Source organism: Macaca nemestrina, chromosome 9, assembly GCF_043159975.1.
Source record: "Macaca nemestrina isolate mMacNem1 chromosome 9, mMacNem.hap1, whole genome shotgun sequence".
Lineage (NCBI taxonomy): Eukaryota > Metazoa > Chordata > Mammalia > Primates > Cercopithecidae > Macaca > Macaca nemestrina.
In genome coordinates this window covers 85803242-85820653 of record NC_092133.1, presented here as the reverse complement: position 1 = coordinate 85820653, position 17412 = coordinate 85803242, and the positions used below count along the sequence as shown (strand labels likewise).

The 17412-nt window shown below is 45.1% G+C and overlaps 1 protein-coding gene and 1 long non-coding RNA gene across 19 annotated transcripts in view; one reads left to right on the top strand and one right to left on the bottom strand.

The window, feature by feature from the left end:
* Positions 1–17412, bottom strand: part of LOC105486657 (WDFY family member 4) — a 295688-nt gene that overhangs the window by 144244 nt on the left and 134032 nt on the right. For 12 of the 14 annotated variants that reach the window (XM_071069968.1, XM_011749639.3, XM_011749635.3 and 9 more), the window contains 7 exons: positions 16510–16713; positions 15771–15885; positions 14414–14571; positions 10048–10286; positions 8022–8140; positions 6028–6213; positions 4199–4335 (listed from right to left, as the gene is read on the bottom strand). In XM_071069968.1, the coding sequence (XP_070926069.1) occupies positions 4199–4335; positions 6028–6213; positions 8022–8140; positions 10048–10286; positions 14414–14571; positions 15771–15885; positions 16510–16713 (1158 nt within the window). The remainder of the gene's footprint in view (positions 1–4198; positions 4336–6027; positions 6214–8021; positions 8141–10047; positions 10287–14413; positions 14572–15770; positions 15886–16509; positions 16714–17412) is intronic. The other 2 variants (XM_011749638.3, XM_071069967.1) reach the window with 1 other exon arrangement.
* Positions 229–9049, top strand: LOC105486653 (uncharacterized). 5 transcript variants are annotated; one of them, XR_011607917.1, is made up of 7 exons: positions 229–327; positions 486–593; positions 1742–1818; positions 2202–2321; positions 2648–2714; positions 6323–6413; positions 8983–9049. It is a non-coding gene; the product is annotated as an uncharacterized lncRNA (long non-coding RNA). The 5 variants fall into 5 exon arrangements; XR_011607918.1 differs by lacking the exon at positions 8983–9049 and adding an exon at positions 7600–7653; XR_011607916.1 differs by lacking the exons at positions 6323–6413; positions 8983–9049 and adding an exon at positions 6109–6190.

Genomic DNA, 17412 nt, shown 5'->3' with positions numbered 1-17412 from the left:
AGGTAATCAAAGCTGAGTCCAAAGCTGTGAAGAGGGGAGCTGGCCAGCCTGCGTAGTCTGGATTCCCCAGGCAGACGGTGGACATGAGAAAGTGGCCTGAGTTGCCCTTTGGTGGCCTCAAGGGAGTCCAAGTTCCCAACCTCTGTCCAACAAGCTGACACCCGCAGCCTTCTAGGGATGGTGGGTGATGTCACAATTTGCTCCCACAAGGGACTGTGATGGGGTCAGGGGGAGAAGAAGAAGAAATAACATCTATCAAATCAACCCTGCCTCAAAGTTCAGCTCACCCACCAGGAATAAAACATTTTCTACTAAAAATGAAGATAGGTAAGAGGAATTAAGAATTCTGTATCATATGTCTCACTCCAAGGAACAATTTATCAGTGCTATAGGGTTGTCAGCTGCTGACATGATAAGGAATAACACCAAATGAATAATGTTTCCTCCAATACCAACTCCTTTAATTACAAGCCTCTTCTTTCCAGAAGAGAGACAGAAGATGCAGAAACCCCAATTTCATGCACTTGTGCCTGAATAATGTCTCCGTGCTGCTTTTTCCAGATGGCGACCTTCTCACTGGAGGGACTAATGATGTGGGTATATTTAGGGAAAAACCAATAACGGAGTCTTTAACCTTCAACAACAAAAAGCATGTTGTACAAAATGTTCCTTGGGATACATTAGAAAATATCAATTACATTGCTCACTGAGGTGTAATCAGCTGTAATAATCAAAATTAATTTTTAAAAATAATTAAACAGACCCCAGGGCAAATAGTTGATGCTCTTATCCTATGACATCACAGTGTACATATGTACCTGAGAAGTTGTGCCTTCTGTTAGCGACAAAGACATCTCACGGAGTTGAGTGATGGATGCAGTGTCTGAAAGCTGGTGAGTTTCATCTCAGCAAAAGGAGGGGGAGCGTCTACTCCCTTGCTCTAAGCACTTCCATCTGCATTCTTTAAGGGCCTACCGTGTAGCAGGCACTGTGCCCATCCAAGACTGAGTTACCAGTACAAGATGTTGCTAAGCAAAGATGCAGTTAATTTTAAAGATTAAAACACAGTTCTTTTTGTTTCAAAAATCATTTGTCTTTTAATATCTACAAGATAATTTAAAGTGTACAAAGAATAAATCAAACTGAAGGGAAAGTGGGGGTCAATGGAGAACGAAGCCAGGGAGAAGGTATGTATGTACACATTTACATGCGTAGGTGGCTCAAAAATTTATCCCACTAGTTGTGTGCAATTACAAAAGCTGAACCATGCTTATCTCTCTGAATTTCTGAGTGTCCAGATCAAAGACAGAAACATAATCTGTTGTAAAATTTCTGCTCTTCTTGAGTTGCTGAAAGTAGTTCTTCCTGGTGCTAAACGGTGAGGGAGACATTCCCCATGGCTGCCTGGAAGCTGGGGTGGCTCCGGGTGAATCTCTCTACTTCAGTCCAGTCACACTGACCTTTGCTGCCCAGCACACCAATACCTCAGTGCCATTGCCCAACTGTCCTCTCTGTCTGACCCTCTTTCCCAGAGCATCTCAAAGCTCACGTTATTGATAAATTCTCTCCTCTGCTCCAATGCATCCTTGCCAAAGATGGCTTTGCTGACCTTCTCCATCTAAACAGCCCAGCCCATCTCTTGCCACCCTCCCTGCCTTACCCTGCATGGTTTTTCCTCATTGCCATTAGTTCTCCCAATATTTACAAATGTATTTGCTTATTGTCTATCTTTACTCCTTAGACTGCAGCTCCTTGAGAGAAGAGAATATGTCAGTTTTGTTCTCTGCTGTAACCTCAATGTTGAGAGCAGGGTGCAGAGTAAGTGCTCAATAAATATTTGTTGAATGAACAAATGAATAAGACCTCAATGCATGTAGAAGACAAAATCTTCAACAGCCTGCCCTCACCCAAGACAGAGCTGGCTTTGGATATTCTTTCTCCCAGTTTTCTCAATGTGAGCCAAGAGCAAACTGTTAAAAGCCACTTGGGACACCTATGTGGCCCCAAACGTGGCGGTCTACTCAGGCTTCTTTCATATGAGCTGTTGCTCAATGCATGTCCCCAGGACTTGGAGGCAGCTGACCTGTGTCAATGACAGTGACTAGAGGGTAAGGGAGGGGGCACTGGCAAGAGGCTGCATCAATAGGTGTGAGGTGATGAGATGAATACCCATGCCCAGCACCCTAACATCTCTTCCCTAGCTCCCAGCCAGGCTGCCCTGACCTCCTGGGGACACTGGTCAAGGAAGAGAAGCTCCAGGATGAAGCCAAGGAAAGAGGGGCTGGGCCCCTTCTGTCTCAAGTGACATTGGTCAGGAGCAGGTACCTGGGCACAAGTGGGAGTGCTCCAAGTTTTAGGGCTTGGTACACATATCACCTATAGGATGATCTTGACCTTGGCAGAGAGAGCTAGAAGGCCAAATGGAATTTGTAAACAGTCTCCTATTTCTAAAGCATTTACAGCTTCCCAGGGCTCCACATGCTCTACTATAAACAGAGCATATTCCCAGTTGTAAGTTCAGGAATGAAAGCTCTGAGAGGTTCCACAAATTCCCTAAGGTCCTCCTCAGCAGCACAAAGATGGGATCCCATCTTCTGTGACATTTAATGGCTGAAAAGTCCTTAACTTTCTTTTTTTTTTTTTTCAGGTTCAGCTTCCACATCTTTATCAACAAGTCTATAATACCTGTCTGATGCAGCTATTATAAAATCTGAGTGAGTTACTCACACATTAATGTATTCAATCAATGAGTCTATCAATGAACTTACCAAACAGTGCCTTTAACAAGTCAATTTCCTTAGAATAGAGCCTGAATAAGACATGTGCTTTGCCCTTAGTTCTTAGCATCAGGTAGCTGGTCAGCCAGCCATTCATTTCTGGACTTCCCTTCTATGTCTGGACTCTTTCCAGGCCCTGAAGCCTGTGATTCCCAAAGGCTGGAAAAAGAAAGCCCTTTTCCTCATCTGCCTGGGCACTTACAGGCAGTTACAGATTATGAGCTGGTGGGATTTGGGCTCCACCTCATTTCCCAAAGTTCATGGGCCAAGAGCTGGGATTATGTTAATGTGTCTGTCAGCTGTCTACTTTAACTTCCCGGGGAACTTTCCTGGGTTCCCACAGTTATTTATCCCACTGGGGAGTTAAATAAACTGCTCAAAGTCTCCTGACCCTACAGCCATGTTTAGCAACAACCACAGTCCACCTCTGAAGAAGTCAGTGCCCCTGGCATTATAATATATCACTGGTATTAGAATATATCACAGATCATGCATTTCTAAAAGAGCCTCAGCAACACTTCCAGTCCCACATGTTCCTGCAGAACCTCATCACTCCCCCATGAGAAAGTGGAGTCTATTTCCCTTCCCTTGAACTTGGCAGAATTTTTTGCCCATCTTGTTGGAGGTGACACTGCATAGCTCCTGAAGCTAGGTCATAAAAGGTAATGCAGTTTCTGCCTGGTGAGCTCTCTCTCTCCATTATCCTTTGAAACCCTGCTACCATGCTGTAAGGAAGCCCAGTTCACATGAGGAGGCCATGTGTAGGTGTTCCAGCCAATAGCCCCTGTTAAGATCTCAGACTAAAGCCAGCAGTAACCACCAGATATATGAGTAACTCAGCCTTCCAATGATCCCAGCTGAGGCCCCAGACACTAAGGGGCAGAGATAACCTGTTCCCCTACCCACTGTACTCCAAATACCTTACAACAATGTTCCTGATCTCACACACACACACACATAAACACACACACACACACACACACACAAACCTTGTTGGAGCCAATGAGTTTTAGGAAGACTTGTTTTGCAGTTTTGAGAAATTGATCAGAAAACCCCAACAGGTCTGCCCCACACAGTAAAGAGGGCCCACCCAACACAGTCAAAGTGGCCCATCCCTGTGTCTCCTGGCAATGAAGTGAATGTTTCTGTCCACCTCTGCTGGGCTCACACCCCTAGCTGCTGCTGAGTGGTTGGCTAGTGCCCTCTGAATATGTCTGACTCCAGTTGAGAATGGGAACAAGGAGCCAGCCTAATACAGCCTAAACCTGGCCTCAACTGGGGAGCTACATGCATACCCTCAAATGCTCACAAGGACATGGAGTTAGATCATGTCTAGTAACAGGCAGCGGAGAGGAGATACGACTCGTGGGGTTTGAAGCAAATGCCTGATACTTTTCTAAGGAAAAGGGGTCTGGGCTCACCTCTGTCTTGCACTCAGGGTCCTTGGCCTGCCGCCCGGGCATCAGCTTCATGGCTGAGGACAGGCTTCCGCTCCACAAAGTGACTTTGCTTTGGTGTGCAACATTTGAACGACTTGCCAGTGACTTCTTCTCAGATGCTGAGGGCAGGGAAGCAAAGAATGTCAGAGGTGAAGTGAGAGCACACACTATTTTTCATAGCTAGCTTGGCTTTCAAAGGGCCAACCAGGGGCATGAGCCCCCTGTGGTTGCCTCCAAAAACAGAAACAACCCAGGTTACAAGCTCACACTGCCGTCTTCTGACTTTCCTTTGGCTAAGAAACACTGTGGGCTTTGAGGTCACCAGACTTAGCCTAAACTCCTAGCTCCACGGCTTGTTGACCCACAGTGAGATGGTGAGCAGGTTAACTAAAGTTGCTGAGCCTCAGTTTTCTCATCCTGTGAAACCGGGATAACAATATCTAAACTAATTGAGGCATCATGAAAATTATATAAGATATGCGTTTAAAGACCCTGGAACATGGAAAGTGTTCAATATAGGATTGTTAGCAAAAAGAGAGTCATTTGTAAGCTTTACAGTTTTACTACTTTATTCCACTGTATGTGCATTGATATGTATATCCTATTTTATTTTACTCTTCTCTGAAATAGAATCTGACCATTTTGACTTTAAAAGTACATGAAAGTAGATAGGTATTGCTATTGTTTGAATGTGTGTTCCCTCCATAATTCATGTTGAAACGTAATCCCAATTGTGGTGGTACTAAGAAGTGGGACCTTTTGGGAGGTAATTAAAATATGAGGGTTCTACCCTCATGAATGAATTAGTGTCTTATAAAAGGGCTGAAGGGGACCATCCCAGGCCATTTTTGCCCTTCTGTCTGTTCCAACATGGGAGGACACAGCATTTCTCCCTTCCAAAGGATACACCAACAAGGTACCATCTTAGAAGCAGATGCCAGACATAGCCCTCTGCAGACATCAGATCTACTGGCACCTTGATCTTGAACTTCCCAGCCTCCAGAACTGAGCAAATAATTTTCTATTATTTGTAAATCACTCAGTCTGTGGTATTTTGTTATGGCAGCATAAATGGACAAAACCAGGTATGTATATACACATCCGCCAGGACTAATTTAGAAAGCCAATTAGAAGGAGATTCTGGACCACTGGACAGTCTGGGACAATACACATGGAAATGACTAACTCCTGAATCACTGCAAATTTTGTGATTCTGGAAGATGTACAAGTATAGGAGGTGTAAGTTGAAAACAGTGATCACCTTGAAAACAAAATTAAAACTTCATTCTTGCAGCTGCATTGACTAATATGCAAAAATGTTGTTTATTAGTACCAAATATTAATATGGTAAAAATGTTGAGGTCACTAACAGAATGCAAGAGACATTAATATTTTGGGGATGAAAACTTTCACTTCATGAAGTGACAGGACATGAGGAACCTAAGCTCAAGGTAATTGCATGACTTAGTGAAAGGTTTGAAAGCTGGTAGGTGGATATCAGGGTAGGACATAGAACCTCAAGTTCCTGAGCCCAGGCCACAGCCTCCACATGGGCCTCTTCCTCTAAGAAATTGCTGGAATCTTCTTGCTTGGTTGGCCCCTCTGGCCTTGCTTTCACCTAAGGTACCATGTGATATTCATTCTTTGTAAGGAAAGATACATACGATTTCAATGATAGAAATCCTATCCACTTAAGGGATGAGACAGAGGGTCTAGGTGGAAAAGGCTCTGGGCCCTGAGTAGAACCTTGGGGGAATTTGGCTCTGTGAGACCCAGGAGTTCCCATTCCCTTGGGCCGAGTGGATAGAGACCTAAGTAATGCTGCCAGGCCTTGAGCATCGTCTCCTCCCAGAGCGGTGTGACCTCTTCAATCTTCACTTCCCTCTCTCCAGATTTCACAGAGAGATCGATCTTGAAGGCATCCTCCAGGGTCTGCTGCCTCTGTGCCACCAGCTGCTGCCAGAGAGTCTGCACTGTCTTCTGGATGTTGTGTTGGACTAGCAGAGAGAGCACATGGCACACTCAGGATGGCCTCAGTGACCCTCCCAGAGAGGGCTGGAAGATGGTGTGTCATGAGTGGTTTTACCCGCACCCTTCTCTCTTAAGGTCTTGAACATCACCCCAGCTTTGCAAGCTTCAGCCAGAAGCAATCAGTATGGAGAGCCACAAGCCTGACAACAACGCTACCAACACCCATGTAAGCTGGCCTTCCTCCACCTCCACCTGCCTGTCACCAATTTCTGCCTGCCTCACATGTCTAGGACTGGGAAATATCATTTATGAGTTCAGAGACCCCCACTCCCCACCCTGTAATTCTGTTGGATACCAGAGGAACACCTTGTGTGAGCTCTAGGTAGTCAAATAGCTCCACTCAAACAGCTCCTTCCAACCTTCCCTTACATGTTGACCACTCAGGGGAATGGACACCAAGCTCAAGGCTATCCTGTGGCTCAGAGCTCAGGAAACAACCAGTCCTCTTTCCTGGACCTTGCTTCTCACTAACCACCCATTTCAGTCCCCTGAAATTCTTCAGGTATAAGCAGATCTAACAAGCCAACTGTGTCTGCTGTGCCCCACATCTGTAATACCCTGAACCATGCCTAAATTTCTTCTGATCTTGGACCAATGAGTCCCGTCTCTGGACCAATGAGCCCCTGGAGACTGTTTCTCTCACCCTAAGGGAATGGACAGTGCCCAGCCCAGCTCTACCAGCCAAGTCCCAAAGTGTGTACATCCATGTTATAATCAACACCATGTCCAATAAACTTTAAAGTCACGAGATTTTTGAGCTTGGCAGCTACCTGACAGAACACAGAGGCCCTGTGTGTACAATGTTTTATTTTTGAGATGAGGTTTCACTCTTGTTGCCTAGGCTGGAGTACAGTGGCATGATCTTGGCTCACTGCAACCTCCGCCTCCCAGGTTCAAGTGATTCTTCTGCCTCAGCCTCCCGCGTAGTTGGGATTGCAGGTGCCCACCACTATGCCCAGCTAATATTTTTGTATTTTTAGTAGTGACAAGGTTTCAGCATGTTGGCCAGGCTGGCTTGAACTCCTGACCTTAGGTAATCCACCTGCCTTGGCCTCCCAAAGTGCTGGGGTACATAAGCCACTGCACCTGGTTATGTGTACAATCTTGTATCACAACATATCACCAGGTAAGTGGAACAGTCTGCAAACCAGACTGGCAGAAGGAGTGGCAGAGCTTCTGCTTCCTGGACCAAGGGAGAGCATAATCTCTCAAACACATAGAACGGGCTGCTAGAAAAATAACCGCTAATCCCTTTGACTTGATTTGAGATTAGTAAATTCAAGAATAAACTCTATTAAGCAAAAAGTCTTATAGATAGTAATGGGTTTATTTAATCCCTTTTCATTTACTAGGGAATGAAGCTGAGCAGCAACTAGGTAATGACTTGAACTAAATTAGGTGAGATGGGGCATGACAGTTTTAATTTACAGTAGAGTATCCTGGGATTAAGCTTCTAGTCAAACCAAGTCCCACAGAGCTTTCTCTTCACCTATCCATCCATTCATTCCTTTCCATTTCATTTCTAATATACAAAGACCAATCCAGTATTACTTTCTACCAGCTTGCCTTGCTATATACTAATACATGATTACTCTGGGAATTCGTAAGTCTTCTGGCTTTTTGAAAATGTCCTTAATAGTATCTGCTTTCTTATTTTGGGAAGGACAAACTGAAGAATGCAACCCTAGCAGGTACCACTATCCAGTCACCACCTCCCTCTCTCTCTCTCTCACACACACACACACACACACACACAATGACAAATAAAATGTACCATCACTCAAACTTGGCAAATCTTCTTTTTTTTCTTTCACATCTTCATTTGGGGAAAGGAAGACTTGATGATAAGTAGACATTCTAGGCTTGGGCTCCAATCCAAATCCTTCTGGGTAACTAGTGGATAAGAGATTTTTCACTAAATTCCCATAAACTCCAGTTTCCTTGAGACCATTCCATTGCTCTTTATTACAAATAATCATCCTCCAATAATTATCTATATCAATATGGAAAAAAACTTGTCTAATCAAATTAAAGCAAACGCTTTATAAGAAATTCCACAGCAGATATTTTAGAGTGGCATTCTGAATAATAGGAGAAACACCTTCTCCTTATGAGAAATCTTGTGAAATCCCACCTGTGCTGCCAGCAGGCCCCCTCTGCCTGCTCCTGGTTCCCCACCATCAGAACTAGTCATTTCTTTCAGTGCATTCCCAAAGCATTAAACCCTGCCTTTGTTTGGCATTGATTTCATCCTGCCTGGAGTGGGGCCAGGGTTGGCTTCATGGGCGTGCAACCTGTGCAATTACACAGGGCCCTGCACTAAGAAGAACCCTTTTTGGGGCTCTGCTGTCATCATCTTGAAATTTTGGGTATTTCTGGACACAAGCCTCGCATTTGAATTTTGCTGGAGGCCTCACATATGATGTAGCCAGTTCTAAGTGGGGACACAGTGGTTTATACGTTAGGTTTCCCATGAACCATGTGCTCTGGGGGTCCCCATTGTGTTAATGTCCACGTGGCCATTATGACACAAACCAAATAGACACTCAGTAAATGTTCATGGATTGAACTGAAAATGACAAACATGGAAAGGAAAATAACCTGACATATGAGAATGCCCATTTTTGAAATTTCTAGAATAAAGTCAATCTTGCTAAACAGAGGGAACTAAGGAAGGTATCATCTCAAGCACATAATTCAGTTGTCATTCTGCTCCTCTTTACCTATGCTTCCAGGATGGATGAGGCCTAACTCCTGAAACAGGAAGAAAAAAAAAGAAAAAGAAAAAGAAAGAAAAAGAAAAACCTCCCCAAATTAAACCACATACTGAAAATGGATTATTTTCTTTCATTCAAACACAAGTGCCTCCTCTGGGCTAGGAGGGTTCCCCAAGGCTTCCCAGAGAGTTTTATGAGAAGTCAATGCTAGTGCTTTGTACTGTTCAGTGGTCAGCACTACAGGACATGGAGGACTGTTTTTTTTTTTTTAAGTGATCAAACATAATTTTTGTTAGGATGACTATAATGAAGGAAAAGGACAAGAGTGAAGTGTGACATCCCATAGTCCTCTCTCCCTCTACACTCTCAAGCTCTAGTCATAAGACATCATATTCACAAGACATCATATTCACAGGCAGCAGGATGCTGAGATGCTGGAGAATGTGGTTCATGCACGCTGACACAGAGAGAGAGAGAGACGGGAAGTATGTTCACTTTCCGTCTCTCTCTCTGTGTCAGTGTGCATGAACTACATTCAGTTTTGAAAATCTGATGTATTTCCAAACTTGGGCTTCAAGAAAAGGACTTAAATAAGTTTAATTTAATAGCTTTTTAACTAGCATTTTTATGGATGTCATTTTGTGTCATATATTACATGCATATGTAATTTTTTTCCTGAAAGCAAAATTATTCCTGCATTGCACAATACATTATATTTTTGCATTCTAAGATTGTAATTATCAAATGATAATGTTTCTAGAATCTGGCTACATCATAAAATCAATGTGTACATCTAATGTTGGCATTTTCTGCCTCAAAAATTATATCAATGAGGTACATTACAATCTTAGAATTGTAGAAATAGGGTAAATTATTATTTCATGATGATTCTAGCTGCTGTCACATGGACAAGTTTGGGGATTACTTACCATGTTATCAAACATTTCACAAAATATGGAAGACCAGATAAACAAAAGGATGATATCATTTATACAGACCTCAGTCCTCAATCAAGCTTCCCTCTAAATCTCTCCTTTCTGCATGGACCACCAGCAGGCAAGGAAACAAGTGGGCAGCTCTTACCTTCTCTCATTGAGTAGCAAAAGGCAATGCATGAGACACAGGAGGAAGCTGACGTTGGAATTGTAGGTGGCAAAGACAACATCCCAGTGCTCCTGCAGAAAGCCCAGGATGCTGAGAAGGCTGAGGCATTCAGAGAGGGACTGCTGGGGCTTGGATAGGCAATAAAGAATGACTTTATTTAAACTGCTGTATAAAGTGCTGAGGACAGTGTCCCTTTGAGAAGAGGCAGTCTCAATGACCTGTGTCATTAAAAAAAAAACACACATACACATACTTGTGAGTGCTTTGCAATTTTAGTTACAGATCCAGTTTACCACAAAAATAATATAATCAAAAAGTGACATGGCTTATTGCCCAAAGTAATTTATAGATTCAATGCTATTCCCATTCAGCTACCATTGATATGCTTCACAGAATTAGAAGAAACGATTTTAAAATTCATATGGAGCCAAAAAAGAGCTCATATAGCCAAGACAATCCAAAGCAAAAAGAAGAAAGCTGGAGGCCTCAAGCTACCTGACTTCAAAGTATACTACAAGGCTGCAGTAACCAAACAGTTGTACTGTTTTTGTACAGAACTGGTACAAAAACAGACACATAAACCAATAGAACAGAATAGAGAACTCAGAAACAAGACCACATGTCTACAACCATCTGATCTTTGACAAACCTGACAAAAACAAGCAATGGGGAAAGAATTCCCTATTTAATAAATGGTGCTGGGAGAACTGGCTAGACATATGCAGAAAATTGAAACTGGACTCCTTCCTTATACCTTACATGAAAATTAACTCAAGATGGATTAAAGACTTAAATGTAAAACCCAAAACTATAAAACTTCTAGAAGAAAATCTAGGCAACACCATTCAGGACATAGGCACGGGCAAAGATTTCATGACGAAGTCAAAAGCAGTTGCAACAAAAACAAAAATTCACGATGAGATCTAGTTAAACTAAAGAGCTTCTGCACAATAAAATAAACTATCATCAGAGCAAACAGGCAATCTATAGAGTGGGAGAAAATTTTTGCAATCTATCCATATGTCAAAGGTCTAATATACAGAATCTACAACGAAATTAACAATTTTATAAGAAAAAAACGAACAACCCCGTTAATAAATGGGCAAAGGACATGAACAGACACTTCTCCAAAGAAGACATTCTTGTGGCCAAAAAATATATGAAAAAAAAATGCAACATCACTCATCATTAGAGAAATGCAAATCAAAACCACAATGAGATACTATCTCATGCCAGTCAGAATGGCAATTATTAAAAAGTCAAGAAACAACAGATGGGGTGAAGTTGCAGAGCAATAGGAACACTTTTACGCTGTTGGGAACGTAAATTTGTTCAACCATCATGGAAGGCAGTGTGGTGACTCCTTAAAGATCTAGAACTAGAAACACCATTTGACCCAGCAATCCCATTACTGGTATATATCCAAAGGAATATAAATTATTATGCTACAAAGATACATGCACATGTATGTTCCTTGCAGCACTATTCACAATAGCAAAGACATGGAATCAACCCAAATGTCCATCAATAATAGACTGGATAAAGAAAATATGGTACATATATACCATGGGATACTATGAGCCATAAAAACGAATGAGCTCATGTCCTTAGAAGGGACATGGATGGAGATGGAAGCCATTATCCTCAGCAAACTAACGCAAGAACAAAAAACTAAATAACACACGTTCTTACTTGTAAGTGTGAGCTGAACAATGAGAACACATGGACACAGGGAGAGGAACAACACACACTGGGGCCTGTCAGTGGGTGGGGTGGGGGAGGGAGAGCATTAGGAAAAATAGCTAATTCATGCTGGGCTTAATACCTAGGTGATGGGTTGATAGGTGCAGCAAACCACCACAGCACACATTTACCTATGTAACAAACCTGCACATTCTGCAATGTACCCTGGAACTTGAAATAAAAATAAAAGTGACATGGCTGGGTATGGTGGCTCACATCTGTACTGCTAGTACTTTAGGAGGCCAAGATAAGAAGATCTCTTGAGGACAGGTGTTCAAGACCAGCCTGGGCAGCAACATAGTAAGACCCTATCTTTCCAAAAAGTTAAAAAAAAAATTTATCCAGGCAAGGTAGTACATGTCTATAGTCCTAGCTACTCAGGAGGCTGAGATGGGAGGATTGCTTGAGCCCAGGATTTCGAGGCTGAGGAGAACTAGGATCCTGCCACTGCACTCTGACCTGGATGACAGGGCAGGACCTTGTCTCTTAAAAAAAAAAAATTGACATGACCTGAAATTCAAATAGGACTAGTTTCTTCTACTTTCAGGTGTTTATTTAAGGAAATGATCAATCAAGGCTATGCAGAATTTGGGTGAAAAGTTGTGTTAAAAAAGGTTGAAAGTTTGTTGTAGTCATATTACAGAAAATAGATTTGGTGACCCAAGATTTCTGAAACACTGGTAACAAGATTGACATTCAATGTATGAGAACATGCTATTAGTAGTATCTAATTTAAAAAATAGTCATGTGTCATTATTAATAGTTATCATAGAATTCTTACAGTATTCCAGGTATTATGCTAAGCATTTTGCATAGATTTGCACATACTGCCTGTTTGTCATAAAAACACCATAGATGCTAAGTTACCCCACTGTAGGGATAAGAAGCTAAGGGTCAGAGAGGCTGGGTGGTTTAGCAAGGGTCAAACATACACTGGACACTTGAGCCATGCTCTTAACCATCATATCATCTACTGGAGATGGAGTCCAGAAGATTTTAGTTCAAAAGAAACTTAGAGGGAGACGCAGAAGACCCTGATTTGTAGCCTTAGCATGGACTAGTCCATACATCTCCAAACATTTGTCTGGCTTCCATGAAAAGAATCTATAATACAAAGAGTATGCACAAAGTTTTTCAGTCCGATAGAAAATGAATTTGTTATAGGCTACTCCCTTAGAATTTCATGGGTAACGCAATGTTTCTACTCATGAAGTGAAGGTCTGTGTAAACCTGTTGGGGTTTGGGATTCATTTCTTTATCATGGTCCTCTCCTGCTCCTCAGATGAGTCTCGAACTGAGGTTAAGAGGGGCAGACATCACAGACAGCCAGCAGAAGAGGAGGCCGGTGGATATGTGGGGAGCTGAGCCCTCGGGCCCGGTCCCCCTGAAGGCACCATGGCCCCCACTGGCACCTATGTTTGGAATACTAGCTGGGAGTCCATGCTTTAGCCATAGGGAGCTCAGCAACTTCTTTCCATTTACAACACAACTTGCCAGGAATCTGATTTTAACCCTCACAGAGCTGACAAGGGCAGGGCTATTTCTCCTCTCTTGGAGTTGTTCCTTAAGAAGCCTTTGAATTCAAGTCTTTCCAGGTTTACCTGGACCTGCTCATCAGACAAGTGAAGATGACTCTAGAAACTGTGCAGAGGCCCCGTCCTGGGGTCTGTGGGTGACTCTGCAGTCAGACGGGTGCTGGGAGCCAACTTCACTCTCTATGAGATGTGAAGAGGAAGGAGAGTAGTCCTCCTAGTTCTGCTGCAGAGAGCATACCCAGGACTGCTGGCAGGAGCTGCTGGAGGTAGATCCCAACTTGATAAGAGAAAGCTCTTTCTAAGAATCACAGACGTCCCCCTGGGTGGGACAACCTGAACTTTAGTGGGTTCCCCATCACAGGGAGGGTTTGAGCAAAGGTTGTATGGAGGCTTGTCAGGAAGTCTCCAGCTTGTAATGGGGCTGAGATCTAAAAAAAATGGTCTCTTTTGATGCTAGAATTTTGAGATTGTACAATTCTCTCTGTGTGTATATGCGTGCACATACACACACCTACATTCAATAGTGGCCCTACAGGCATGCATTTGTACAGATAGGTATGTTTATCTGGAAAAAAAAAAAGGGGGCACAGGCAAGAATAAAAAGACAAGGTTAAAATAGATGCCTGTCTCCACTGCAGGAAGGCACAAATACAACAGACAGAGTTAGTACTAAGGAAGAAAATAAAATAGGTCTTGCGGAGACAAAGGCCTTTGTGGCCCTTTCTTAGTTGAGGAGGAATAACAACAATTAAGGTTGAACCAACAATCCCAATACAAACGCAAAGGGAAGGAAGCAGATTTTAGGAGTTTACAGAGCTCAGGTGCAAGTGCAGGGAGCTGAGGCTTCCAGTCCCTGGGACTGGGCTCAGGTGGCCTGAGGGAAGAACCCTGCAGGACTTGCAGTAGTCTCCAGGTACTACCTGGGCCTAAAGGGCCTCCCACTTCCTCCCACCTGGCTCAGATTCTACTCCAGGGAGGGAGGGCAGATCCAGTGGGACCAACTGGACAACAGCCAGGAGCATATCATTCAGATCCACATGGACACCTGGTCAGTGAACAGCTCTTACCACCATGATGTGCTCCAGGATGAAGAGGAGGATATGCCTGGGGTCTGCTGAGAACATCCCACTGTACAGCTTCTCCACCAGCTTCTGGGTGAAGCAGGAGATGTTGGCAAGTGAAGGGGCAGCAGCAGCTTCTGCACTTGGCTGAGGCTCTTTGCTGTCTGTGGAGTGAGGGGACAGGTGGAGGTGAGAGTCTAAATGGACTTCTCTCCATGACAGTCTCCAAGCCCCTTGTGGTGACCAACTGCATCTTATTTACCTCCGTTTACCCCATGGCTCCAAAGATGGAGTCTTGTACTGAGGAGGTGCCCAATACACACACATTTAATCAAAGTGAACAGATCTTGAGTAATCTGGTCAGTGACATAAACCAAGTGGTGAGAAAGCAAGCAAGGGGAAGCATTTCTTCCTGTGGCTTTTTGGAGGAGGACGGGGAAGAATGTGCTGCCTGAGACAAATGAGCAGGCATCACGATGACCAGGGGCCCTGCTGCTACACTGGGCAGAGGATAAAGCCATACTGTCAATATCCGTTTATGCTCACCAGCACAGCAGGCACTGTGCTCAGCCATGTGTGTGATGATCTTAGCTAACCCCTAGCACAACCCTGTGAGTTCACCACGACTGTCGTCCTCACTCACGGGTCCAGACACCTGACTAGAGTCGCATAACTGTCCAGTGGCAGAGCCAAGTCCAGAACTGGGGTTGCCAAAACCACAATTCACCACCCTGCTACTCTCCTGCATTCCAGTCTCTCCATGAGAAAGATCATGAAGTCAGGGCTTCTGAGTGGGAGGCAAGGAGAAGTCCAGGGGAGAACTCATGTTCCTAGGGATTCCTGTGGCTTGGGAACCACAGAAAAGGCTTTTGTTTAGGCTTGTCGAAAAGGTACAGCTGTCCTGGAACCAAGTTTTTTGAATGAAACTTCAATTTTAAGCTCTGAAGGGGCATGGCAGCGTCTTCATCCAGGTTCATTGTTTAAGAAACATCAACTGTGCTCCTATCCTGTACCCAGGCAGGATGCTGAGCACGGAAGGTTAAACTCCGGTATCTTGGCTTCCATTATGGGAAGAGGCTGCATTTCTACTGAGGCTATAGGAGAGCCAATTTTTGCTCAGGGGACAAGAGGGCTTTCTGTCTGTAAGTGGCATGGACAAGGGTGTCATGGAAAGTAGCAAGTACCCCTCCACTGGGCCCCAAGGCAGGAGCCAGGGAGTTATTGTTGATGATGCCTGGAGGGACTGATGCCAGGGGGAGGCAGCATCCCACAGCTAGGGTCAGCTCCCGGCCAGCATGCTGGTTTCCCCTCCGCTGTCAGCAGCCTCATGTCATGAATGGGGAGGACTAGTTGCCCCACTCACCTCTGAGCATCGCTGCGTCACCTCTACTTGTCATGTGGAATATTTCCATAGCAGAAAGCAGGATCTTGGACTGGAAGTCTCGCTTCTGTTGGCTGGTGGCGTGGTCTGGAGAAGCCTGGAAGCACAGCCCGGGACTGAGACAACAACCACAGGGCCATCGTGTCCACCCAGTGCCCACCACCTCCCTAGCCTGGCTGGGGCATTTAGGCCACATCTGCCACCAGTGTGGGCTGCTTACAATTGCCCCTTCTCTGGGGGACCACCCTCTGTGACCAGGCTGCCTCGTCCAGGAAGCAACGCCCATTTCCGAGGGTAAGGAGGCAAGTCGGGGGAGCCCATAGCCCACGGCTACCTGTCAGGTGCTGCAGGTCGGGCCAGCCCTGAGAGGCAGAGAGCAACCCAGAACCCCCGTTGGGCCAGGCTCCAGCTGGGACCACCTCTGGGCTAGCTTCACCTCCTGCCCCTCTGTCTCTCTCCCCGCTTCTCCTGAGAACACCCCCTCCAACCCACTGGCCAATAACTCACTTACACAAAACTTCCACCTCTGGCTCTGCTTCTAGGGACCCTGCGCTCACTCCTCTATCACCTGTTGCTTTTTGGGGGCCCATGGTTCACAGATTCCCCTTCACTCGCTGTGGCCCCCAGGCCCTCTGTCTCCCTGGGTGCATCCTGCCCTTGCAGTGCCTGTATCCCAGCAGCCTCCACAGCACAGAGCCCAACGTCACCTTTTCCAACCCACCTCCAAGAGCACCTCCAGGGGCAGCCACTGCTTGGGGCTGGGGGATCCAAGCAGAAGCTCCCTCAAGAGGAGCTGCGAGAACTCCCTTAGCTGCCTCCGGGCGGGATGTGTCTCGGTGGGAGCCTGGAGACCCTCCACTGTGCTGTCGCCTTCAGCTGCAGCCTCAGGACTGCTGGTGTTCCGGGTAGACTCAGTTCCAGCCTCCTCAAAGACAAGAGAACCCCAACATAAGTGGCCTGCCCTGCCTCAAGCTCTTTCCCACCAACCTGTGCCATGAGCGTGGCAGGATTATTGTCATGCCCAGTGACATGTATGGAAATTGAGGCTCTGCACAGGAAAGCGATTTGCCCAGGGTCCAGCTGCTCATAAGGTGGCCTGCTGCAGTTTGAGAACATGAGATGCCAAGTGTTGTGCAAACAAGCTAAACCATAGAGTCAGAGAGGCCTGCAGTGTTCATGATGAACTCCGGAATGTGCCAGGAGCAAGCTGCTTCACATCTCCAAGCCACAGCTCCCCATCGGTTAAATAGAGACAATAAAAACCATCTGACACCGGATCTGGGAGAATGGCATGAGAGAATAACGAACGTGGCAATGCCCAGCCCCTGGTAGACAATCAGAGAGAGTCAGTGCCCATCTTGTGATGGGGAGCTCACCTCTACTTCCTGCCCAGTCTGCTGATGCCCACAGACAGGCTCCCCAGGCAAGAACGGTGGAGAAGTGGGACTACAAAGAGTTCTTTCCTCTAATTCCTGAAGTGCTTTGGCATCCACTCCTTTGTTTTATATTTATAAAATGTTGGGAGATCAGTAAGACAGGGGTCATTACCCCAGATACGTCCAGGAGGACACAAAGATGCTGGAGGCCGAATGACACACCCAAGGACACGCGGCCAGGGACTCCT